The sequence below is a fragment of the Oryctolagus cuniculus genome, chromosome 5, assembly GCF_051225735.1.
Source record: "Oryctolagus cuniculus isolate XC-2025 breed Fujian yellow rabbit chromosome 5, ASM5122573v1, whole genome shotgun sequence".
NCBI lineage: Eukaryota > Metazoa > Chordata > Mammalia > Lagomorpha > Leporidae > Oryctolagus > Oryctolagus cuniculus.
This window is the reverse complement of record NC_142871.1, coordinates 59,816,000-59,842,705: the sequence shown is the minus strand read 5'-3', so window position 1 is coordinate 59,842,705 and position 26,706 is coordinate 59,816,000. Positions and strand designations below refer to the sequence as shown.

Genomic DNA, 26,706 nt, shown 5'->3' with positions numbered 1-26,706 from the left:
AGAAACTGGGTCCATCCCACTCACACAGGTGACCTGGATTGAGTTCCTGGCTCCCAGCTTTGGCCTAGGCCTAATCCCTGAGCCTGTGGTCATTGTGGGGAATGAGCAAATTGATAGAATATGCCACCACTTGCATCGCCAACTTCCTACTGAAGCAGTTCAAGTCTTGGCTGCTCTGCTTCCTATCCAGTTCCCTGCTAATGCACCTGTCAGGGCAGCAGAAGATGATCTAAATGCTTGGGCCCTGGCCACCCACGTGGGAGACCCAGCTGGAGTTCTTGGCTCCTGGCTTCACCCTGGCCCAGTTCCAGCTGCTGCAGCCAGTTGGGAAGTAAACCAGCAGATGGAAGATCTCTCTTTTTCTCTCTCTGTTTTTTTCTCTCTCTTGCTCTGCCTTTCAAATAAATAAATAAAATCTTGTAAAAATAAATATGTTAGAAAATGTATAGACCTGGGTCAAAAGCACAAGAGGGGAAGGAACATCTTAGAGAGCGAGGAAGAGCAAGGGCAAGTGTGAAGCCAGGAACCAGTGCGACAAGTTGGGCTGCCTGCCAGTCCTTGGTGAGGTGGGACTGTAGGCTAGATGCAGACAGCTCAGGTCTCCAAGGGGATTTAAGGAACAGAATCACAGGAGCAATTTGGTGGTCATCGCATGAATGCAGCGACAATGACACGCTGTGCACCTGCTGTTTTTTTTTTTTTTTTCCTTTCTGTTATTGACCCAAGGTCCTTCCTCTGCCAAGTCTAAAATAGGGAAGAAGTTTGAAGAAAAGAAAGAACCCAGTTGCCCAAGCACTCAAACACAAAAATGTTTTCTAGAAATCATTGAGGTCCCACCTCCCTCCATCTAGGCAGATTTCTGTTAAACCATCCTTGACATGCCCTGCTGAGGCAGGGTCCCCGTGGGATGGCCATGGGCTCAGAACAAGCGTTCTCCTATGGCCCCTTGCAAGCCCAACCACACACGGGCAGCCCCTGAGAGCAGAAAGCGCTCTTTGCCTCGTGACCGTGTGTGCTGGTCCAGTGACACGAAGCACGGATGTGAGGCCCTAGCTTCCCAGGAGCTGAAGATCACTTACATGGCACCTGGTGGTTGGGGCCTCTGGGACAACAGTAAGCAGGGTTCCACGGAGTGTGTGCGCAAGGGTTGCAAGGCTGCACATGTGCACATGCTGAGTACCTCTGGGGGAACTCCTTGGACTGGAGCGGGGCCGGAAGGTCCTGAGGGTAACACACAGAGGTCAAGGGCAGAGGCCTTTCCAGCTGCCGGATGCCCAGGACATCTTGGGGCTGGGAATCGTCTGTGCTGGGCGGGTCTGGGGCTTCGTGGTTCCTGTGGGGCTGGGCCCACAGCCATGTCTCTTGGCCGCTGCCCCGGGAGTCTGCTGAGGCATTAGGTAAACTTTGGTCGGATTTGTTGGCGTCATGGCTAGCGTCACGAGAAGCTGCTGAAAGCTGAGATCCCAGCCACGGATGGTGCTTTCCCAGAAATGAAAACTGACGCTCTGGGAGGAAGGCGCCAGCCCCACTCCCAGACTCCTGTGCGCTGGCTGCAGAGGAGCCCGAGGGATGGTCTTCGCTGGGCTCTGGGTGCCTGCTGCAGAAGCTGTCGTCACTCTCCTCCAGGATTCTAGCACGCAGGCAGGTGACCGCCTGGGACACAGGCCACTGCGGGCTGGCGAGCGCCAGAGGTGGAGGAGCCTGAGCTGAGTCCCCAGGGGAACCGTCAGGGGTGCGGGGTGCCGACACGCCGTGGGGTGCCGTGTTCCTTGTGCCGGGAGCAGGTGGTTCTGATTCCGCTTCCAGGGAGTCCTCTGGGATTGCCTTCAGCAGCTGGCTGGGGTACGGTTCTGACTCATCAACCTCCACAGGAATACTTCGGCTCATTCTAGTTCCTGGAACAAGAGAAAACATGCCACAGCCTCAGCAGACAGGATCAGTTCCCGGAGTCCCCACTTTCTGACCTCAGGGGAACTCACTCAAGAAGTGGTTTACATCAACAGTCGTGTGACACTGGTGGGGGTGCAGAGCCCCGATCCCATCAAACTGTCTCCTTATTCCCCCCACCCTGGGGCAAAGGCTCTAACGCTTATGCAGGTATTTTATCTGCACGGCAACTCAAAGGCAAAAACACCTGGTTTGTGACTGGCTCGCCCTGTGGTGGAAGGCAATCCTCAGCGGGTGGAAATCAACCGCCAAGTACTAAGGCAAGAAATTATATCGTGAGGTGGGCTGCTCCTTGTGTGTTTGGAATCATGGTGAAGTAAGTCCCAGTAACTGATCCAGAGTGAGCTCCAAAACCCATGAAGTGACAAACAGGAAGCAAGGTGCAGAACACGCACGCTGTGCACATTTGCAAGCCCGTGTCTGCTTGTGTATGCGCCGCGCACGTCTGGAGAACCCAGACAGAAGGACACCAGCTGCCTCTGAGGATGGAACCAAGCCGGGAGGGGTGACTGGAAGGAAGAGTTTGCATCTCTCAAACTTGTACAATTTGATTGTTGCCTAATTAAAACAATCAATAACAGTTAAACAACAGCAAAAGCAATCCCAAGTTGAGAACATGTGGAATAAAGGTCACAGTGACATTTTCGACTAAACGACTTAGGGTCATTTGGAGGATTTAATTCCTTCTGGGCACTGTGCCTGCAGCGAAGGTAGCACTGGCCATCTGGTCTGTGATGAAGCAGTTAAACTGAACCTGGCCTTTAACCACAGTCCAGGCAAGGTGGCTTTTATCCATAACAACAGAACTCTTCAGCAACCTGGCAGGCTAGGAAAGAAAGCAGTCTCCCCCCATCATTAGTTTGGTTGAGAGGATGCCTTGGCTCAAGGGCTGGAGGGAAGCAGGCCGGGGAAAAGGCTACACGCAGGAGCATCTGGAAGCTTCCAGAAGCCTGCAGGACAGATGTAGTGAAAGAGCAAACAAGTAAGTGAAAAAGAAAAAAATAAACATCCCAGAGGCTTGGTTCTCGGTCAGGTCTTGCACCTCCCTGGCTTCAGGTTGGAGAGGCGGGGGGGACTGTTTGTGGATTTCTACTTGGGAGCCACACAGCGTTTCAACCACAAATGTTTATGGAAGGCTTGCTGTGCCTCAAGCCACGAAGCACGTAAATTATTGTTCAAGGACAAGCTTTAAAGAGTATGCATTCACGTTCCCCTGCGTCCTGTGCCCGGTCCAAAGGGATGATGAGCGCTTGCGCGGTGTGGCAACGCTCCGCTTCGCAGAGGTGGAGGCTGCAGTTTGCCACCGGAGTCCTCGCTGCCTACGGAAAGAGACATCTCCCCTCTCCAGTCCCTGCCAAATGAACCATCTCTGACACCTGTCACCCCAGTTCGTGTCCAGTGCACCCACCCACTGCTGCACAACCACCCTGGCACTGCTTTCTCACACAACAGGAAGCGCCTTCGGCTCCTAACTCCTGGCCAACCTCCCTCCGTCTTCCCCTTCCCTTCCCAGGCTACGTGTGTGTCCCTTGCCTCCCGGTTCATCACTTCACCTGATTGACCTTGCAAAAATTCCCAAGTATCTAACTGCAACCAAATATACTGCTACTTTTTAGTGTTTAAGAATGGTCACCACTGTTTTCCTTTCTTTCCCAGGATTTGTCTACAGCTACGAAACTCGATATGCCATCAGCTGGGCAGGAAGCCCCAGTCTTGTCTCAAGGGCTGGCTGAGTGCCCTGCAATCTCCCGTGAGCGTCTGGGAGCCCAGAGCTGAATGGGACGGCGAAGAGAGGCAGAAAGGGAGCCCGCTCAGGGCGGACTAGCTCCTGCTGCCGGTTTCTCAAGATGCGATTCGTTTTCATTCTTGGCACTTCAGGTACAACTGTTTACTTTCACCCTGGGTTTTCCAACATGAATGTGCTTCCCTTCCAAGAAAAAAAGCTGCAAATTCTATTCTTCGAGCTGAGGGGCCTCCAGGGCTTGGAGGAAGCTCATCTAAAAGAGGACAGAGGTGGGCGTTGGGCCTGGCAGTTGAAATGCCACCTGGGATGCCCACATCCTTTCCTTCCCTGGGAGTGCCTGGGCCCAAATCCCAGCTCCCTTCTGGATTCCAGCTTCCTGCTAATGTACAACCCGGGGAGTAGCAGTGAGGGCTCAAGTAGTGGGAGACCTGGATTCTACAGGCTCAGTACTCGTCAGAAACCAGAAAGCACCCGCATGTTTTAAACACGCCACTAGCAAATATCTAAACAGCAAATGATGACCGAACTCCACTCTGTGTCCAATTTGGTGGTGTGTATCCCCCTGCTGAGGCATGCATTTAATTCAATTTTTTTTTTTACTTTTTTTAATATCTACAAGTGCTACTTAATTCAATAGGAACAAAAGCTATACAGTGAAAATTCACAAAATTATTTCAACAGACACAGAAACACTGTCCCTACCATCCAGGTGCTTAAGAGAGAAAACAAACACACAGGTGAGCAGCGGCTCTACCCCAGGGCCTTTGCTCTTGCTGTCCCCTCTCAGAACACCCTTTCCCCACACATCTGCCTGGCTCGCTTCTGTTCTCCTCCAGGTTCTCTCTCTCTCTCTTTTTTTTTTTTTTTTAAAGATTTATTTATTTGAAAGTCAGAGCTACACAGAAAGAGAAGGAGAGGCAAAGAGAGAGAGAGGTCTTCCATCTGCTGGTTCACTTCCCAGATGGCCGCAATGGCCAGAGCTGGCCAATCTGAAGCCAGGAGCCAGGAGCTTCTTCCAGGTCTCCCACGCAGGTGCAGGGGCCCAAGGACCTGGGCCATCCTCTACTGCTTTCCCAGGCCATAGCAGAGAGCTGGATCGAAGTGGAGCAACTGGGTCTCCAACCGGCGCCTGTGGGATGCCAGCACTTCAGGCCAGGGCTTTCATCCGCTGCATCGCAGCGCTGGCCCCTCTCCTCCAGGTTCTTGCTCGGATGTCACTTCCCATTGTTTTTGCCTGTGTTCCTTCTCTTCCCCCTCTCAGAGTCATCACCACCTTAGATCCTACCCAAGGCCTATTATAAATACATGAAAATACCTAACAATCCCTTGTTTGTTTACTCCGTCTCCCCTCCCTCCACTATTCACAACCATGTTCCCAGCACCTAGAAAGCTTTCTGGCCTTAGTCAGCACTCAGTGCAGATTTGCTGAATGCAAGAATGAGTGATGAATGAGGACAATCAGAGAAGAGACAGAGCCATTCATCGGAGGGGTCACTGACAGGGAGAAGGCCATGGGGGCGGGGCTGCAGGGAGGTCCCAGGGGCTAAGCTCTCAGGCCACTTGGGTGACCCCTCCTCCTCCCTCTCACAAACACATTATTTATGCCCACTAGGGGTCAAGCCTCCATGGTGGTCCTGGGCCTTACCTATGAGGTCCTGCCCATGGCAGCATCTGCCCCAGGGCACACATGAGGGAGGGGCACTTACTGGGGTCACAGAGGACAATTATACCCCAAGGTTACAGCAGGGGGGGCCACAGCAGATTAGTGGATATGTCAGAGCCAGCAGTTTTATTTGTTTTGTCTTTATTACGCTGTGGCATAGTCGGTTAAGCCTCTACCTGCAGTGCTGGCATCCCATTTGGGCACTGGTTCATGTCCCGGCTTGTCCCCTCTTGCGACCCAGCTCTCTGCTGACGGCCTGAGAAAGCAGTGGAACATGGTCCAAGTCCTTGGGCCCCTGCACCTATGTGGGAGACCTGGAAGAAGCTCCTGGCTCCTGGCTTTGGATCATCCCAGCTCTGGCCATTGCCACCATTTGGGGAGTGAACCAGCGGATGGAAGACCTTTCTTCACTGTCTGTAACTCTACCTCTCAAATAAATGAATAAAAAGAAATTAGGGACAGACATTTGGCACAGTGGTTAAGTCGTAGCTTGGGAAGCCTGCGTCCCATGTCAGAATTCCTGCTACACTGCTCCCAATCCAGCTTCCTGCTAATGTGTACCCTGGGAGGCAGCAGGTGACGGCTCAGGTACTTGGGTCTCTGCCAGCCACATGGAGACTTGGATTATATTCCAAGCTCCTGGCTTCGAAGACCTGGCTGTTGCAGGCATCTGGGGAGTGCACCAGAGGATGGAGGATCTTTCTGTGTTTGTCTCTATGTCTCTGTCTCTGTTCTCTCTCTTTCAAATAAAATGAAAATCAATAAATTTTAAAATTGAAGCATACTGTGTAGGTATGCCACCCTTTGTATAAGACTGTAGATGAGGGTACTTCAAAAGAGTTGGTGGAGAGCCGGCGCCGTGGCTCAATAGGCTAATCCTCCACCTTGCGGCGCCGGCACACCGGGTTCTAGTCCCGGTTGGGGCGCCGGATTCTGTCCCGGTTGCCCCTCTTCCAGGCCAGCTCTCTGCTATGGCCAGGGAGTGCAGTGGAGGATGGCCCAGGTGCTTGGGCCCTGCACCCCATGGGAGACCAGGAAAAGCACCTGGCTCCTGGCTCCTGCCAGGATCAGCGCGGTGCGCCGGCTGCAGCGGCGGCCATTGGAGAGTGAACCAACGGCAAAAGGAAGACCTTTCTCTCTGTCTCTCTCTCTCACTGTCCACTCTGCCTGTCAAAAAAAAAAAAAAAAAAAAAAAGAGTTGGTGGAAAGTGGAATTTAAAAAGTTAATTTGGGTGCAAAACTGAACATGCACATAGGTGGGCATTAAGCTAGGAAGAGGCTGGTCCCAGCGAGACCCAGCCAGCCTGAAACAGTACGCAGGCTGGGCCTTACTCATTCTGATCTGATTCCAAAAGCAGTCGTTTCTCTCCTCTGGAATCCCATCGCCCGAAGGACCGTGATCTCTGAAGAGTCTGACCAGCATCTTTCTTTAAACCTCTCTGTCACGTTCTCTCTTTCCAAAGCCTCTCACTTAGGGCTTCCATTGTCTGCCTGGGCCCGAGACTGTCTCTGTCCAAGCAGCCTGGTTTTGCAGATCTGATCTTATGCACACATCAGCAGCCTTGACATCCCACGTGACGGCACTCCCCTGCTGTTGCGTTCGCAAAATCTCCCATCCTCCTGCACCTCTCCCCTTTTTTTCTGCACACAGCTCTCTGTCAAGCTCCTTGAGCTCCTGGCTCATGTCTGCTCCTAGCAACCTGTTCCCCCTCTGGCACATCCTGCCTTCAATTCATAGTTTCTCCAAACAGAGCCGGTTCATTTTCACAACACCACATTTCTCATCTCATTGCTCTTCCCCAATCTGCTTTTTCTCCCATCATGTGGCCTCCTTTGGTGCAGGCCCAGTAGACCCCGGCCTGCGTGGGAAGCAAGTCACTGGCAGGGCACATGCGAGCAGATCTAATACCCACATCCACAGTTAACTGTGGCTTCTGCCTTCCAGATGGGCTTGCCCTGAACCAACATGGAGTTCTAGGATGTGGGGAAATATGCAGTACGTATGTCAGTGCTTTGGATTCAGACTCCGTATGCTGAAATTCTTTCTCTATCTGCTGCACAGTCAGACCTGTGACCTTGACAAAATTATTTCACCTCTCTGAGTCTCATTTTCCTTGTCTGCAAAATGGGGGGAAAAGCAACACTTGCCCTATAGGGGTGTCATGAGAACAAAAGAATATGTAAATCACTGAATGTAGAACGTGGCCCACATCAAGCCCTCAAAAAACAATGAATATTTTGTTCTTTCTTACTGCAAGAAATGATTTGGCTATAGAACTTTTTTAAATAGATTTGTTTACTTATTTGATGCAGAGAAACAGAGAGAGCACGAGAGAGAATCTTCTATCTGTTGATTCACTCCCCAGATAGCCACAACAGCCAGGTCTGGACCAGGTAGAAGCCAGGAGCCAGGAACTCTATTCTGGTTCCCCACATGGGTGGCAGGGGCCCAAATACTTGAACTATCATCCTCCACTACCTTCCCAGGCGCATTGGCAGGAAGCTAGATTGGAAGCCCAGCAACCAGGACTTGAACCAGTGTTCCCGTATGGGATGCAGGTGTCACACGTGGGGGCTTAACCTGCTCTGCCACAACACCAGCCCGCTGTGGAACTCTTTCTTTAGACTATGTTCCCTGGTTTTATACACAGGTGCTAACATTATTACATGAACTCAATGTATGGAGAGTGTATATATATATATATATGTTTCTTAAAGATGTATTTATTTATTAGAAAGGCAGAGTTACAGAGAGACAGAGACAGAGGGAGAAGCACAGAGAGAGAGGTCTTCCATCCGCTGGTTCACTCCCCAAATGGTGGCAATGGCCAGAGCTGGGCCAATCCAGAGCCAGGAGCCAGGAGCTTCTTGCTGGTTTCCCAGATGGGTGCGGGGCCCCAAGCATTTGGGCCATTTTCCACTGCTTTCCCAGGCCATAGCAGAGGGCTAGATTAGAAGTGAAGCAGCCGGGTCTCAAACCGGTGCCCAGATGGGATGCTGGCAGAGGCTTTACCCGCTACGCCACAGCATCGGCCCCGGAGATTATATTTTTAACCAAGAAATGTACAATGTGAGTCATTTCCAGCACATTCTATACATAACATCTCATTTGGTCCTTAAAACAAGCCTGGGCCATAAGCAAGGCAAGAGACACCACTTTGGCATTCTTATGTTACACACTGTGCTTGGACACTTAAACTAGGCTAGATACATTAACCAGCTTAAACACATTAACCAGTTTTTCGAAAGTAAGATCACAAGTGTTTGGTGAAGCCAAATCTGGCCTATAGATCTCCTAGTTCTTTCCAGTAAACCACATAGAACAGGAGTTGGCAAACTCTATCTGCTAAGGGCCAGAGAGTAAACAGTTTCCAGCCATGTGCCATATGCTGTCTCTGTCTCATATTCCGCTTCTTTTTAAAAATGCAAAACCCATTCTTAGCAATAGGCCAATGCAAAAAATATCATGGGCTACCTTTGGCCCAATGGTTGAAGTTTACCAACTGCTGATATCGATGATGCTGATAAATCAAAATGCAAAGCTAATGACATACTTAAGAAACTTCACCCTGTGTTAGCCAGCATTTGTTCATATTCATTACATGGTTACTGTGTGTGAAGCACTGTTGTAGGAGCTGCCTGTATTCACTTACTCAATTCTCACAGCTGCCCTATTTGATTGTTACTGTTGTCAGCCCTGATATTTTGCAGATGGAGAAATTGAGGCACAGAGTAGTTAAGTAACTTTCCCAAGGTCGTATGTCCAGTAAGCAGCACAGCAAGGATTCAAACCACACCTGCGCACCTGGTTGGGAGCACTGAGCTGGTTCAGCTATGTAGGTGGGAAGGGGGAGTCACACAGCCCCTAGAAGCTTCTGGAAAAATAATGTGTTTGTGAACCATTCACCTTGAGGCTTAAAAGACATGGAAGCACACCACCTGTGTTCCATACAGGATTGCCAGGCGGGAGCCCTAGGGTGGCTTTGCTTCGTGCCCTTACAATGGAGGGTAGGGGATGAAACTGCAGAAGCATCTTGATTTGAGAGAAGCACTTGATTGGATCTCATTAAATTTTAATCATAAACTGAATTCAAAATAAATTGAAAACGGGTTGACAGAGCACAAACAAAGGGTGATGATGAATGGTGGTGTGCACAGAGAGGGGAGATCTTCCAGGGGACGACTCTGAAGCAAGGACGAAGGGATTTGATGAAGGTGTTGTGTCCCTGGAAGAAGACAAATCGCATCGCAAGGAACAGAGGGAGGGCAGGAGTGCACAGCCTGAGTAATTAATAAACCGCGTGAAAAGCTCCTAAATAATCATGCTCGGGGCTCGCCAACCGCTGGGATTTTTTAAAGCATTCTTTAGGTCAACGACACAGTGGAAGAGGCCTAGAGACACGCAACAGGAGTATTGCAGGTGGATTTCATTAATAAATATATGAATTTACAGCGGGGAGGATCAGATACTTTCAAATGATAGATTCTCAAGGCTTTATATCATTCCCCCAGAGAGCAATTTTTATGAGCATCTCAAAGTCATGGATTTAAAAAAAAATTCTGTAAACCCATTAACGTTGGTTCTTCATTCACTATCCCAGTACATGCAAACGTCCATAACGCTGGTTGGCTCCATGGACGGTTGGTTTTGAGTGAACTGTTAGGCTGTAATTCAAACTCCCATGATCAGATTCTTCCAGGTTTCCTTGCAGAATTTCCCTGACAGACAAGTTCTGCCACTAGGTTTGCCAGAGGATTGGCAACCGCGGTGAGCCCCGGAGACCAGGGGACACTTACTGGCCTTGGACACAACCCTGCACCGTCAGCTCCCCAGCAGGCTGGAGGCCCTGACCTGCCGACCTGCGTCGTGGGTCTCGGAGAGGCCCTAAATGAGGAGGAGGTGGACTAGCGGCCTGTAGCAAGCATTTGGAGAACAACCTCAGAACAGGCCACGGTTCCGCGCTGTCATCGTTTTATTTTCTTTTTTCAGATAAGACGGGTCTCTCCCAGCACACATTTTTCATCCCTAATTCAGTCCAGGCCGCACAGGGGAGAAGAGGAAGGGGTGAAAAGGGAGGGAAAGGAGGAGAAGAGAGTGGAAGGGGAGACAAGTAAGGAACCTGGGGAGACCCTGAAGTTTTTACTGCCCTAGGTAGGGATTTGGAGAGAGCCTTTTTTTGTAGTGGAATTTGGGTATCTCCTTGGGTCTGAGAAGGGCAGTGGGAAGGGAAGGAACGGATGCAGGTGAAAGGCAAGTGTGTTCTAGGCTAAGCCGGTGGCCAAGAAGGGCCGGGAACAGCTCAGGGTAGGAAGAGAGGTCAGCGATGGGAGGGGGAACCTTGACGCTAGGAGGGGAGCAAGGAAAATACTGGAATCCTGAGCTCAGGAAAACAATGAGGCAGAAGCTGCCAAGTTTCCCTCATCGCAGGAGGAGCTGCCAAGACCCCAGGCAGCCTGGGCCTGCGGGGTGGGGGCTCCAGTCAGTCCCTTCCTCCCAAATAGCTTGATTTCAGCTGCCTTATCAGGGAACCAGGCCAATTGGCCCAGCTCTGAGCGCTGCCACGTGGGTGAAAACCCACCCTTTCCCGGCCAGTTTACAATTCTGGTCTCCCGCAACGTATGCGCGCGCACACCAGAATGTGCACACACCCACCCACCCACACACGCACACGCGTGCGCGCGCGCACACACACACACACACACACACACACACACACAGGCACAGGGTGGGCTGAGCAGCCAGCCAGCCAGCCGAGCACATGTGGGCTCCTGGGAGGCCTCCGGGCACGAGACACAAAGAATGTGGGAGGGAGACAGGACAGCCTGGGTTTCACCAAGTAAAAATGTCTTGGTGACAAGGCACTGGGAAGAAACAGGAGAGGCCCCGGGGACAGCTTCTGGCTTCCAACCCTCAGATGCTTTCTCAGGGAAAGGCTGCAAGATTGTTTGGATAAGGAAATGCGATCAAACAGTAGGGGTCACTTCCCTGGGCCTGGAAGGAATGTACAGTTGCATGTGCCTCCCTGGTGCTCTTTCCCCCTTTCCTGTACTTGCCTGCGGTGGCCTGCAATCCGCATGTGTTTTTCAAGACTAATCTAAAATTGCCTGCAGCAGGAAAATGATTTGAATCCAGGATAGTTCTGAGATTTCCATTCTGGGAGGGGCGAAACGTAGATTTAATTTAGACAAACTACCTTGCCATGATCTATCTTTCTGAGTGCCTATTAAAGAGCGCCCACGAATATGACTGCCTCCTCCTCCTCTTTTAATTTTCAGAGCATCTGAAAGTCACTAACTCCTTGATCCTGGGAGAAGCAGCCATTAACTCTTGCCATCTTAGCACCCTCCGAAAATGCATAGCCCTGAGTGAAGAATCTTTCTCCCCGACTTGCGCGTACCATGCCCAGCCTCAGCAGCCCACGCAGCAGAGTAACGGTGCCATGCCACCTCCCCCCTCTCCCCCCATGAACAAAGACTGGGGTGGCTTTTGTGGATCAAAGCTAGGCTGGCAACCCAACAACTAGCCTGATTTCAGAAAATACTGCGTCCTTACTTGAAAGTAAAACCAGGAACTCATCGCATTGAAAATATCTTGCCATTGCTGGCTTCTCCCATCGCGGGATGGTGGTGGGGGGATAGAGAAAGGCCACAGCAGGGTCTTGATACCCCCCACAGAAACAGGTTAGCCTTTCTGAAGCCCTGCACCAGCCCCACCCATCAGCTAGAGCCTGGACTGACAGCGAGTAATCATCCCAAGGAAGCAACAGCCATGCAAAAAACACAGTGGTGCTTTGGAAAAGGTTAAGAAGTCCATGTACACGCCCTCTAATGATGCATCTCGTCACAGTCATCACCCTCACGAGGGGTCAGCATGTGTCTCACCGTTTCCTTCCCATCCCGCTAAAGGCCCCCACACACTGACTGCTGGGGCAGGGGTGGTTTCCAGCTCCTGAGGAGCGGGCAACGCTGGCTCCCGGAGCCGGGGTGCCTGCCAGTTCTCTGGCCCATGTTGATTTTGGTAGCAAATGTGTGGGGACGATCCTTCCTTCCTGGGTAACCCAAATAGGATGTGAACTAACTCAAGAAATCCCTGGTTTTCTCCATTATTGTCCAGAACTAACACTGGTGCCTACAGTCAAGGCAGCCGGGCCCCGGGTGACTTGCCTGGGCCCCCGTGCCTCGCTCCAGCTTTTGGCCTGGAGAGCAGAAAGTCAGGAGGAGGCAGAGCCCCTGTGAGGCCTTTGATGGGTGCTGGCTTGAGGGGAGGGGTGCAGGGAGGGCAGAAAAGTACGAAGGAACCAAGTCCTTTTCCTCCACGGGCTAACGAACTGGTAGCAGGACGTAAAATTTATATAGGTGAATTATCAGCGAACAAAACAATCTTCTAAGACCACCCACTACGGCTACCCCTCCGGGAGTACCTTACCCTTGTTTTGTTAGAAGAGAATTTAGACCTGGTGAGTTCACCCTCCACCCGCCCTGCCCCCAAACACTTGACTATGAAGAAATCCAGGCTCCAGGAGCCAAAATCAATTGCCTAAGTCATGGCACTCCAAGGAGTGGAGCAAGAACTTGAAACCAACTTTCTCGTCTTCCTTTGTATTATTTATTTGGCCTCTTTCCTCCAGTTCCTTTAAAATAATAATAATAATAATAATAGCCTCCTAATCCACAAGACCACCTTGAACTTGAAACTCCCAGGAAGCCTGATCAGCTTCTAAGGTCAAGGACTAGCATTTATCCCCTTCGCTGGTTGCTTTTAGCGCCAGCAGTGGTCTGGACCGCTGCTTGGGAGGCGGGTGGGGGCTGCGGGGGAGAGGCCCGGGAGGCAGCTCGCAACTTCCTGGCCCAAGAATGTCATGTTGATTTTTTTTTAAAACCCCCCCCACCCCCGCAGGAAACTGGGATAGAGAAAATCTGGGAGTTTTCCTTCCCAGGCTGCCGCTGGCTGACGTGTTCTGAGGCTGGAAGCCAATGACTTAATCCTTGCCATCCCTGGCTCCCTCCTCGGAGAAATGGGGCTTGATTTCTTGCTCGAAACTTGTGGGGACACCAAGTACCTAAACAAATGGTTCCCAGGCAGCTCTGAAAAGTACCGGCGTGCGTGCCTCCTCTCCCCCAAACAGCTCATCGCGCCTGGCCCGTCTGGAACCCTAAACCAGCGGCACGTTCCCGAAGCACAGAGTCAGCTGTCATTTTCCCAGCCCCAGCCGCTCTCCGCACGAACAAGTGAAGTTTCAAGGCCGGCAGGGGCGGTAGGCAGAGGCCAGGAAGGCGGAACGTTTCAAGAGAGGAGAAAAGACAGCGTTTTGGAAAATGGGTCAGTGGTGAAGCAATCAGGCCGGCGCGCAGCAAAGCCGGGTAAACTTACCTTAGAACCGCCACGGCCGGACAGCCCGGGGCCCCAGGGTCGTCGGCCTCTCCAGGTTCTCCGCGGCAGGTGCCTCCCTCCGCCCTCCCCAGGCCCAGGTAAGTTGAAGAGCAGGATCTGAAGCCGGAAGTGGAAGTTGTATGCAAATCTCTACGGAGGCTAGGAAGCTTCGGCTCAAAATCTCCCTGTGGGCAGTGAATCAACGGGCGAGGAGTCACTTTATTTCTTAAAACAGAAACCTCCTGCGTTCACTAGAGAGGGTCAGTGGCCAATAAGGCTGCGTTTTTGGTGTTTTTTTTTTTTTTTCTTAATGTCACCACCCAGCTAAGAGGCTGCGGAGGAATATGGGGCCCGTGGTGTGACGGCGGGGCCGTGGCCTGAGAAGGTGTCTCCAGGACCCGAGCAGATGGGGCAGATACTGGGGAGGGGTGTGTCGCTAGAGCTTCTTTCTGTCTCCTGGGACTGCTTAAAACACCAGCATTTGCTCCAATAACCGTGGACGGGGGACTCACTGCCTGTGTTCCCACACTGCTCACGGGCACACACACACACAGAGTCCTCCCCTGGCGGCATTTTTCATCTTTCTTCATTTTTTCTTTTAAAGATTTATTTGTTTGAAAGGCAGAGTTACAGAGAGAAGGCCAGAGAGCGAGCTCTCTATCTTCCATCTGCTGATTTATTTCCTCAAACGGCCGCAACAGCCAGGACTGCGCTAGGCTGAAGCCAGGAGACTGGATCTCCATCAGGATCTTCCATGTGGGTGGCAGGAACCCCAAGTACTTGGACCATCTTCCACTGCTTTCCCAGGTACATGAACCGGGAGCTGGATCAGAAGTGGAGCAGCCAGGACGCGAACTGGTGGTCATATGGGATGCCTGCATCACTGGCAGCAGCCTAACCCACTGCTCAGGCCCTGGGGCCCCTGGCTGCATCTTCCACGACCTGGTTGCTTAATCAGTACCCTACGGGATTTATCATGCGGAAGAGCTGCTGGGAGCAGGCTGATACCACAGCAATGCGCGGGGACGTGAAGATGGCTAACATGGAAGGCAGCACAGGTGCCAGGCGCTTTGGAGGGAGACCGAGGGAGGTACAAACCCAGCCGTGGCACTGGGCCACTTGCGGTGCTCCTGGGGCTGAACTTGTCTGCCTGTTGGGGAACTCTGAGGGTCAGCCCCCTGAGCTGGCTCAGTCTCCACCCTCATGTGCAAAACACTCCCTAGAGCACCCCACCCGACGGGGCTCAGCAAGGACACGTGAGTCAGGTTTTCTATGTCCTAAAAGTAGGAGACTATGAGGGGACTTCAGGAAGTTCAGGGAAAATGGAATGGAAAGATAAAAATTTTAAATATAAACTTCATTTCCCAACATAAACTCTACCAACTTCAAGACATTTTTGTCAATAATACCAGCCAGTTAGTTCATCCCTAAGGAGCTGAGAGTCCTGAGAATTTGTCCCGAAGCAGTCTTTCCCACCATTGACTGGAGGCAAATGAGTGCCCTTTAAAGTGTGTGCTTGTGTGTGTGTGTAACAAAAAGAAGTCAAAAGTAGCCAAACCAGGACAGTAAGGTGAATGCCTAACAATTTCTCATTTAAACTCTTGGAAAATCGTGCTTATTTGATGAGAGGAATGAACCAGAGCATTATTGTGGTGGCAAGCAACTCTCTGATGAAGCTTTCCCAAGCATTTTTCTGCTACAGTTTTGGCCAGCTTCTTCAAGTCACTTTTTTTGAAAGGCAGAGTTACAGAGAGGCAGAGGCAAAGAGAGAGAGAGAGAGAGAGAGTCAATCTTCAATCTACTGGTTTACTCCCCAGATGGCCACAATGGCCAGAGCTGAGCTGATCTAAAGCCAGGAGCCAGGAGCTTCTTCAGGGTCTCCCACATGAGTGCAGAGACCCAAGGACTTGGGCCATCTTCTACTGCATTCCCAGGCCATAGCAGAGAGCTAGATCAGAAGTGAAGCAGCCAGGACTCAAACCAGTGCCCATATAGGATGTTGGCATTGCAGGCAGGGCCTGTATCTACTTACGCCACAGCTCCGGCCCCTTCAAATCACTTCTGATAAGCAGATGTCACCATTCTTTGACCCTCTAGAAAGTCAACAAGCAAAATGCCTTGAGTCCAAAAAAACCTGCTGCTGTGACTCTTGACAATCTGCTTGTGCTTTGACTATTTCCATCTTTCTGTAGCCGTTGCTTTGCTTGTGCTTTGTCATCAGGGTATTACTGGTAAAGCCTGGATTCACCTCTTTTTATAATTATTCAAAGAAATGCTTCTGGATCCTGATCCCACTTGTTTAAAATGTGTATTGAGGGGCTGGCACTGTGGCCTAGTGGGCTAACACTCCACCTGTGGCACCAGCATCCCTTATGGGTGCCAGGTCTTGTCCTGATTGCTCCTCTTCTGATCCAGCTCTCAGCTATTTTTTTTTTTTTTTTTTTTTGGACAGGCAGAGTGGACAGTGAGAGAGAGAGACAGAGAGAAAGGTCTTCCTTTGCCGTTGGTTCACCCTCCAATGGCCGCCGCGGCCGGCGCGCTGCGGCCGGCGCACCGCGCTGATCCGATGGCAGGAGCCAGGAGCCAGGTGCTTTTCCTGGTCTCCCATGGGGTGCAGGGCCCAAGCACCTGGGCCATCCTCCACTGCACTCCCTGGCCACAGCAGAGGGCTGGCCTGGAAGAGGGGCAACCGGGACAGAATCCGGCGCCCCGACCGGGACTAGAACCCGGTGTGCCGGCGCCGCTAGGCGGAGGATTAGCCTAGTGAGCCGCGGCGCCGGCCTTTCTCAGCTATTTCTTGAGAAAGCAGTGGAAGATGGTCCAAGTGTTTGGGCCCCTGTACCCACATGGGAGACCTATAAGAAGCTCCTGGCTCCTGGCTTTGGATTGGCCTAGTCCTGGCCATTGCAGCCATTTTGGGAGTGAACCAGCAGATGGAAGATTTCTCTTTGTCTCTCCTTCTATCTGTAACTCTGCCTCACAAATCAATAAATAAAATCTTTTTTAAAAATTTGCATTGAAAGCTGTGCTCTTGTTTGCAGCTGACCAGGGCACAACGATTTGGGAAGCCACCAGGCAGAAAGTTTGCTCTACTTGCATTTTTCAGCCAGAATTGTACAAGCTGAATGAGTTGAGCTGTCTATGATGTTGGCCGTTGTTTCTGTCCTATTCTTAGGACATGAACAGGAACGATCTTTTCTTTGCAGATTGATGTGCCTGGTCTACCACTGGGGGCTTCATTCTTACATCATCTTGGTCTCTCTTTAAAAGAGTCATATATCTCTAAACTGGGGATTTCTTTGGGGACATTGTCCCATTAACTTTTTGTAAAGCACGAAAAATGTTCACCATTCTTCCACATTCCAGATTCACAATAAATTTTTTTAAAGATTTATTTTATTTATTTGAAAGACAGAGTTACAGAGAGAGGTAGAGACAGAGAGGTCTTCCACCCACTGGTTCACTCTCTAGATGGCTGCAATGGCTGGACCTGGGCTGATCCAAAGCCAGGAGCCAGGAGCTTTCTCTGGGTCCCCCATGCGGGTTGAGGGGCCCAAGGACTTGGTCCATCTTCCACTGCTTTCCCAGGCCATAGCAGAGAGCTGGATCGGAAGTGGAGCAGCCGGGTCTTGAACCGGCGCCCATATGGGATGCCAGCACCTCAGGCCAGGGCTTTAAACCACTGCGCCACAGCGCCGGCCCCATAAACTGGGGATTTCTTTGGGGACATTGTCCCATTAACTTTTTGTAAAGCATGAAAAATATTCACCATTCTTCAACACTCAAGATTCACAATAACTTTGATGTCTGTTCTTACCTCAATTTTGGCAGAATTCATGTTGCTGTGATAGGAGGTCTTTTCAAACTGATGTCTTACTCTAGTGTCTCAAACTAGATCCTGTTGAACCATATTATAACAAGTTAGTGCAGGTTTATTTTGGCACAAGAAAGTGTTGAGGTGTTGTGGCATAGCAGGCTAAGCTGCCGCCTCCAACACTGGCATCCCATATGGGTGCTGGTTCGAGTCTCAGATACTCCACTTCCAATCCAGCTCTCTGCTAATGCTTCTGGGAATGCAGCAGAAGATGGCCCAAGTACTTGGGTCCCTGCAGCCATGTGGGAGACTTGGTAGAAACTCTTGGCTCCTGGCTTCTGCCTGGTCCATTCCTACCTGTTGTGGCCATTTGGGAAGCAACCCAGCAGATGGATGATCACTGTGTGTGCGTGTGAATGTGTGTGTGTGTCTTCTCTCTCTGTAACTCTGCTTTTCAAATAAATAAAAAAAATTAATTTTAAAATTAACTTTAAAAAATATTTTATTTAAAATTGTATTTGTTTATTTTATTTATTTGAGAGGCAGAGAGAGAGCAATCTCCTATCCACTGGTTCACTCCCCAGGTACTTGCATCAGCTGGGGCTGTACCAGGCCAAAGCCAGGAGAGCCGGGAACTCTAGGTCTTCTGTGCGGATGGCAGGGACCGAGTACCTAAGCCATTACTTGCTGCCTCGCAGGGTGTGCGTTAGCATTAGCAGGAGTCTAGAATGGAAAGTAGGGCCAGGACTTGAACCCAGGTATTCTGGAATGAGGGAGTCCCAAGTGGTGACTTACTTGTTGTACCAGATGTCTATCCCCTTGAATTTTGGAAGTCTACTTGTATGACTTTTTTTTTTTAAGCTAGCATATATGGGGATAGGCATGTGGCACAGTGTTTTATGTCATTGCTTGTGACACTTGCATCCCATGTCAGACTGCAATTTGAGTCCTAGATGCTCTGGTTTCAATCCAGCTTCCAGTGAATGCATCCTGGGGAACAGCAGGTGATGACTCAAGTTCTTGGACCCGTGCCACCCATGTAGGAGGCCCAGACTGTGTTCTGGGCACTTGGCTTCATCCAGGTGCAGCACTAGATATTGCAGGCATTGGGGGAGTGAACTAGCAGATAGAGGATAACTACCCCCTCTTTTTCTGTCACTCAGATTTTCAAATAGATGGAAATCAGTAAACATTTAAAAATAACATAGATGTGTTACATATGTTTTTGTACTTCCTTACACCAGAATATTATGTATGTAGCTGTTAAAAATCATAAACATTGGGGCCGGCGCCGTGGCAAAGTAGATTAATCCTCTGCCTGCAGCACCAGCATGTTGGTGCCGGTTCTAGTCCTGGCTGCTCCTTTTCTGATCCAGCTCTCTGCTATGGCCTGGGAAAGCAGTATTAGATGGCCTAAGTACTTGGGCCCATGCAATCCACCTGGGAGACCTGGAAGACGCTCCTGGCTCCTGGTTTTGGACTGGTGCAGCTCTGGCCATTGTGGCCATTTGGGGAGTAACCAACAGAAGGTAGATCTTTCTTTCTGTTTCTCTCTCTCACTGTCTGTAACTCTACCTATCAAATAAATAAATAAAATCATTTAAAAATAATAAACATTTATTCATGTATATACATATCTCTGCTTATTAGCATGGAAAAGTGGCTCTGAGACATTATTAAAAAGCATTGCCTTATTTTTGCCTATATAAGACAGCTAAACGCACACATACTCACATACCTAGATTAATGTTTGTTCATCACTAGTCCTCAGCTTTTATCACACTGCCCAGAACACTGTAGGCAATCACTATACATCTGCTGAATAACCGAGTGGGAGACGTCTGGAAGGATGTATGCCATGCTGTTTCGGGGTAGTCACCTCAAGGGAATGAGATTGGAGGAACTAGGTGAGAATGGAGGGTTGTTCTATTATACACATGTATGCGCTCTTTGTGTTTTTGTTTCAACTATTTTAAAAATTTACTTGAAAGGCAGACACACACACACACAGAGAAAGAGAGACAGATAGATGCAGAGAGCTCTCCCACCTACTGCTTCCCTCCCCAAATGCTGAAGCTAGGAGCTGAGAACTCAATGTGGGTCTCTTATGTGGGTGTCAGAGACCCAACTTCTTGGGGTGTCTCCCAGGGTCTGCACTGGTAGGAAGCTGGAATTGTGGCAGAGATAGAATCAGTCCCAGGCACTACAGTCACAGTGTGGGCATGCCAAACAGCATCTCTGCCATGCTAAACTTCCTCACCTTTAAAATTTATTTGAGGGCCAGAACTGTGGCGTAGCAGGTAAAACTGCCACCTGCAGTGCCGGCATCCCATATGGGCACCAGTTCAAGTCCCAGCCGCTCCACTTCTGAACCAGCTCTCTGCTATGGCCTGCGAAAGCAGTAGAAGATGGCCCAAGTCCTTGGGCCCCTGCAGCTGCGTGAGAAGACACAGAAGAAACTCCTGGCTTCTGGCTCCAGGCTCCAGATCAGCTCAGCTCCGGCTGTTGTGGCCAATCAGGGAGTGAACCAGCGGATGGAAGACCTCTCTCTCTCTCTCTCTCTGCCTCTCCTCTCTCTGTGTAACTCTGACTTTCAAATAAATCAATAAATCTTTAAAAATTTATATATGTGTATATATATATATATATGATTTATTGATTTATTTGAAAGGCAGAGTGGCTGGGAGGGGGTGGTGTCCGGGAGACAGAAAGAGATCTTTCACAAACTGGCTTGCTCCCCAGATGGCTGCAACAACCAGAACTGGGCAGGGCAGGGCCAAAGTAAGGAGCCTGGAACTTTATCCAGAGCTCCCATTTGGGTGGAAGAAGCCTATGTACTTGAGCCATCCTCTGCTGCTTTCCCAGGCATGTTAGCAGAGGGCTGGGTTGGAAGCAGAGCAGCCAGGACTCAAACTGGCACTTGGATGTAGGATGCTGGCGTTGTGCTGATGGCTTAACCCAACACAGGTGACAACATTTTAATTTATTTGAAAAGCAGAGAGAGAGAGGGAGACAAAGGCACTCTTTGATTTCTTACTTCTACAACAAGAATGTGGTATTTTTTTCATTGAAAAAGAATACAATTTCTTTTTCTAAAAGAAGTGTGTATATATTGCCTTAGCCTTGAAATGTCTGCTTCAAAATTATTATTAGAATTATCTTTTGCGGGGACAGGGAAAGCAGCATTCTGTGGGAGAGACAGTTGATGAAAGAAGGGCCAGGGGAGGAAGAGGGCGGGAACGAGGGCCGGGCAGGGGTGAAATGCTCTTCCTTTCTCAGATGGCCTTAAATGGGCCGGGCTAAGCCTCCCAGCTGCTCCCTGCGGGGGCTCGCCTTGGAGTGCCATCCCTCAGGAAAAACCAGCGCCATCTTTCCTTGTGGTTCTCCAGCTGTTTGCCTGAGGGCCCTAGAGGGGGTGCACCAAGTGCTGAAGCTCCGCTTTTAATTGCTCTGAGCTGGGCCTGCCTCCTGTCCTCAGGTATCCTGCACAGCCAGGTGCCTGGGGGAATGAGCTCATGGCTGGGAAGCCTGCTTGGAAAGCACCCTGGGGTGTAAGCTCATCAGTGAGGGTGGCCTGAACCTGGGGCACTTCAGCCTGAACACCGGGATGAGGTAGGGTGAGGAGGTGGGAATGACAGCACGCCCAGCTGTCACTGTCACCATTCTAGGGGAGCACCTCGTCACCCAGGACTTAGCGCCCACACTCCCGCCTCCACCAGTCCCATGAGTTGCATTCACTGTCACACCTGCCTTACCTCTGAGGCATCTGAGAAGGCTCAGGGACATTGAGGAACTTCTCCCTGGGCACACAGCTAGGCCAGGAGCAGGATTCAAACCCAGAGCCTGCCTAACTTCCGAGTAGAGGCTATTCTGCCCCCCGCCCTCCAGTGCCTTGCTGTAGTCTGTATTTTCTACATGATTGGGTGGAGCCCAAGTGATTTGCTTTCCTTGCACACCTCTGGAGAGGGGAAAAAAGGTGTAGGCAATGAAACAGTGGGGTTGCTACTGTGCCAGTCACTCTGGTGTTGTGTTTCTACAGTAACAACTGCAGGATAATAACAGGTAGGGTAGCAAGATGTGACTCAGCCCTCTCCTGTTAAAAATCCACGAGGTAGAGGGTGCTGGGCATTTGGTACAGTGGTTAAGACATTGCATCCCATATTGGAGTGCCTAGGTTCGAGCCCCAGCTTTGCTCCCAGTTACAGCATTCCTGCTAATGCAGACACCGGGAGACAGCAAATGATGGCTCAAGTACCTGGGTCCCTGCCACCCATGTGGGAGACCTGGAATGAATTCTAGACTTCCTGCTTTGGCCAGGCTCAGCCTGGCTGTTGCAGGCATTTGGGGAGTAAACTAGTGAATAGAAGATCTCTTTCACTCTCTCTTTGTTGCTCTGCCTTTAGGGTGAATATTTTAAAAATTGGAATGCTGGCTGGTGCCGCGGCTCATTAGGCTAACCCTCCGCCTGCGGCGCCGGTACTCTGGGTTCTAGTCCTGGTTGAGGTGCCGGTTCTGTCCCGGTTGCTCCTCTTCCAGTCCGGCCCTCTGCTGTGGCCCGGGAGTGCAGTGGAGGATGGCCCAAGTGCCTGGGCCCTGCACCCGCATGGGAGACCAGGAGGAAGCACCTGGCTCCTGGCTTCGGATCAGCGCAGCGCGTTGGCCGTAGTAGCCATTTGAGGGTGAACCAACGGAAGGAAGACCTTTCTCTCTGTCTTTCTCTCTCACTGTCTAACTCTGCCTGTCAAAAAAAAAATTGGAATGCTTATTATATTTTAAAAAGCCCAGAAAACATCACGTATTGGTGAGGATGTGAAGAAACTGGAAACCGTGCACTCTGTTCAGGGGGCTGTAAAGCGTGCACCTGCTATGGAAAACAGATGGCTGTTCCTGCTGTGTGTCTAGATCTCTTTCAAAAGAACTGAAAGCAGGGGCTGGAACAGGCATCTTTACACCGTGTTTATAGCAGCACTAATCAAAGAGCCAAGAGATGAGTGGCTAGGGGTCAGTGTTGTGGCACAGTGGGTCAAACTGCTACTTGCAATGGTTTGAGTCCCAGCCGCTCTGCTTCCAATCCAGCTCCCTGCTAATGTGTCTGGGAAAGCAGCAAAAGATGGACCCAGTGCTTGGACCTCTGCCACCCAGGTAGAAGACATGGATGGAGCTCCAGGCTCCTTTCCTCAGCCTGGCCTAGCCCTGGCTGTTGCAAACATCCAGGATGTGAACCAGCAGATGGAGGATCTCTCACTCTGACTCTCCCTCTCCCCCACCCCTTTAACTCTGCCTTTGCAATAAATAATCTCTTTTTTAAAATTTATTTGACAGAGATATAGACAGTGAGAGAAAGAGAGGCAGAGAGAAAGGTCTTCCTTCCGTTGGTTCACTCCCCAAATGCTGCCATGGCCAGTGCTGCACCGATCCAAAGCCAGGAGCCAGGTGCTTCTCCTGGTCTCCCATGGGGTGCAGGGCCCAAGCACCTGGGCCATCCTCCACTGCACTCCCTGGCCACAGCAGAGAGCTGGACTGGAAGAGGAGCAACCGGGACTAGAACCCGGTGCTCATATGGGATGTCAGCGCCACGGGCGGAGGGTTAGCCAAGTGAGCTACGGTGCCGGCCCCTATATCTTTTCTAAAAAGAGAAATGAATGGATCAACAAGATGCTGTATATACACAGAATAAAATATTATTCAACTTTGAAAGGAGTCAAGCTCTAACAAATGCTGCAGTGTGGAGGAACCCGAGGGCATTCTAACATAGGTCAGCCCTAGAAGGCCAATACTGTGAAGCCCATTTATGTGCGGCTCCTAGAGTGGTGAGGGGTACAGAGCAGGAAAGCAGGATGGTGGTTGTCCAGGGATGTGGGGAGGGGGGAGATGGGAAGCTGTCCCTGAGTGGGCACAGAATTTCGGTTTTGCAAGAGAAGACTTTTGGGCCACATTGTGCTTAAGCCACCACCTACGAGGCTGGCATCCCACATCAGAACTCTAGTTTGAGTCCCGGCTGCTCCACTTCAGATCCAGCTCCCTGCTAATGCTCCTGGGAAAATAGCAGAAGATGGCCCAGTTCTTCAGCCCCTGCACCCATGAGGGAGACCCAGAAGAAGCTCCTGGCTCCTGGCTTTGGCCTGGCCCAGCCCCTGATGTTGTAGCCATTTGGCGAATAAACCAGCAGATGGAAGATAACTCTCCCCCTCCCTTCCTCCCTCCCTCGCTCTCTCTCATTCTCTTTCTCTTTCAAATAGATAAATAAAAATCTTAAAAAGAAACAGGGCGGGGGGAGAAAGGAAGAAAGGAAGAAAGAAAGAGAGAGAGAGAGAAAGAAAGAAAGAAAGAAAGAAAGAAAGAGAAAGAAAGAAAGAGAGAAAGAAAGAAAGAGAAAGAAAGAGAGGATGGAAGGAAGGAAGGAAGGAAGGAAGGAAGGAAGGAAGGAAGGAAGGAAGGAAAATAAAACCTGGCAAGTCCTTTAAAAAAAATCTAGAGGTAGATGGTGGTGATGGTTGCACAGCAGTGAATGAACTTAATGCCACTGAACTGTAGACTTAAAAATGGTGAAGATGGTCAGTTTTATATGTATTTTATACAATTAAAAAAAAATTCCAGGGGCTGGCGCTGTGGTGTAGCGGGTGAAGCTGCTGCCTGCGGCACCCGCATCCCATATGGGCGCCAGTTCAAGTCTTGGTTGCTCCACTTCTCATCCAGCTCTCTGCTGTAGCCTGGGAAAGCAGTGGAGGATGGCTCAAGTCCTTGGGCCTCTGTACCCGCGTGGGAAGACCTAGAAGAAGCTCCTGGCTCCTGGCTTCGAATCAGCGCAGGTCTGGCCGTTGTGGTCGTTTGGGGAGGACCTCTCTCTCTGTGTCTCTGCCTCTCTCTATAACTCTGTCTTTCAAATAAATAGAATAAATCTCTTTTTTAAAAAAATCCTGAAGCAGACCCGCCTAGACGCCCACGCCTGCCAGCCTAGGGCCCACTCAGGAAGCCATGGAGGGCACGGGGCCCTCGCTGCCTGCCACACAGTCTCCTGGGCAGCCCCAGCCTCCCCTCTGTGCCTGGCTCCCTCTCTGGGCTGCCTTCCCTCTAACACCACTCTTTGCTATGTCCTTATTCCTTCCTCTGCCTGTCTCTCCTTAAAATGTACTCTCAGGAAAAAAAAATCTTTCATTTGTTAATGCCCAAATTACATGGTGTGAATTTAAATCACTGTGCTCCCTCTCTGAGGGGTGCTTGGATTTTCAGCCTCATCGCCCTCCAAGCAATAAACGGCTTTGTTCCATAGTGAAGGACTTTCAGGCCGCAGGGAGCAGGTGAGGAGGAGCTGGAGGGTGGTGGCGGCAGGTAGGGCAGCCCTAGCCCAGAGAAATGCCCTTAGTGGTGGCAACAGCTTCAGGCCCAGAGTTGGAAGGGAGATCCACAGGGACTTCAAAAACGTTGTTAGAAGGGGCCGGCTCACATGGTGCTGCAGCAGGTTCGGTTGCCACCAACGACACCTGAGTCCCATGTCAGAGCCCCCGTTTAAGTCCCAGCTGCTCTGTTTCCCATCCGGCTCCCTGATAATGGGGCCTGGGAAAGATGGTCCAAGTACTTGGGTCCCTGCCACCCATATGTGAGACCTGGATGGAGTTCCAGGATCCTGACTTGCACCTGCCCCAGCGCATTGATCACTGATTGATCATTGCCCCAACAATAATCCCTGATCATTGGATCCATATGCAGAGTGAACCAGCAGGTGGAAGATCGATCTCTCTCTCTCTCTCTCTTCATCTCTCCCCGTCTCTCACCATTTCTCACTCTGTAACTCTGTCTTCCAAATAAATAAATCTTTTCTGAAAAGTTTGTGGGAAATGGAATTAAAAGATCAATTTACCTTGGTGTAAAAATTTTCAAAATCCAGGGCAGGTGCTGTGGCGTAGTAGGTTAAGCCTCCACCTAAGGTGCCAGCATCTCATATGGGCTCTGATTCGAATCCTGGCTGCTCCACTTCCAACCCAGCTCACTCCTAATGGCCTGGGAAAGCAGTAGAAGATGGCCCAAGTGCTTGGGCCCCTGCACCCATGTGAGAGACCTGGAAGAAGCTCCTGGCTCCTGGCTTCTGATTGGTGCAGCTCCAGTCATTGCAGCCGTTTGGGGAGTGAACCAGCAAATTGAAGCCTTCTCTGTCTCTCCCTCTCAATTTCTGTAACTCTACCTCTCAAATAAATAAATAAAATCTTTAAATAAATAAGTTGTTCTGATAGTAAAAAAATGCACAATCCATGCATCATTTTTTCACAGTATGCCTTTTTTGTGTATTTTTGAAGCCCTTGACATGTTTTATGGACAGGTTGATCCCTCAGGCTCGACCAAGATGTGAAGTGTGGGATTAGGGAGATAAGAATCTGGACAACTTATGTGAAACCCTCCCTTTAAGCACGCCTCATGGCCTCGTTTTCCAGACTCCATACCCTCACCTGTCATCAGAGCTACACACGTCCTAGAAGAGAACCCAGAGGCGGATTTCCTCTGTGCTTTCTCTGCGGTTCTCCAGGCCTCTTCTCCACCCTTCACCCTGTCAAAGCACAAAGCCCTGGAGGCGGCAGCTAGACATCTCTGTCCACGGAACCCAGGCAATGATTCCTTCAGAGCCAAGAGAGCATTAATGGGGCAGCCGCTTGGCCTACTGGTTAAGCCAACAGTTGGGACAGAGTGGCTGGGTTCAAGTTCCGCCTCCGTTCCTGATCCCAGCTTCCTGCTAACGTGCACCCTGGGAGACAGCAGGTGATGGTTCAAGTACTTGGGACCATGCCACCTAAGTAGGAGATCTGGATGGAATTTCTGGCTCCTGGCTCAGCCCTGGCCGTCACAGCCATTTGGGGCATTAACTAGTGAATGGAAAATATTTCTCTTTCAAATAAGTAAATACCAGCTTTGAATTTTAAAATTCACTTTCTACCTACACTTGCTGGCAGAGCGTGCTGTATAGAACCCAGGGCAAATCATGGGATGTGAACCCTTGTCTTCCAGGTGCTTACCGCCTAAGGCTGCGCATTCTTGAGAATGATTTGAGCTCTGAGTTAGGCTTCCTGGCTGAATCCCTGCTTGAACTCCCTGCCAGCTGTGTGATCTTAGGGAAACCTCAGTGTCTTAATCTGTTTAATGGGACGAGTAAGGTATGTATTTTCAAGGGTAGTAAAGGA

At 50.5% G+C, this 26,706-nt stretch overlaps 1 protein-coding gene and 1 long non-coding RNA gene across 3 annotated transcripts in view; one reads left to right on the top strand and one right to left on the bottom strand.

Moving 5' to 3' along the window:
- The window catches only part of TRAF3IP2 (TRAF3 interacting protein 2), a 45,180-nt gene extending 31,258 nt beyond the window's left edge, over positions 1 to 13,922 (bottom strand). Inside the window, 2 exon segments of the mRNA NM_001270479.1 lie at positions 1,080 to 1,895; positions 13,726 to 13,922. Coding sequence (NP_001257408.1) covers positions 1,080 to 1,887 — 808 coding nt within the window. The 5' untranslated portion in view covers positions 1,888 to 1,895; positions 13,726 to 13,922.
- On the top strand, positions 1,892 to 25,775 carry LOC149126519 (uncharacterized). Of its 2 annotated transcripts, XR_016234545.1 has the most exons (4): positions 1,892 to 2,929; positions 3,604 to 3,825; positions 13,252 to 13,823; positions 25,523 to 25,775. It is a non-coding gene; the product is annotated as an uncharacterized LOC149126519 (long non-coding RNA). The 2 variants fall into 2 exon arrangements; XR_016234546.1 differs by lacking the exons at positions 1,892 to 2,929; positions 3,604 to 3,825; positions 25,523 to 25,775 and adding an exon at positions 19,818 to 20,161 and having other exon boundaries at positions 13,690 to 13,823.
- The last annotated feature ends 931 nt before the right edge of the window (positions 25,776 to 26,706 follow it).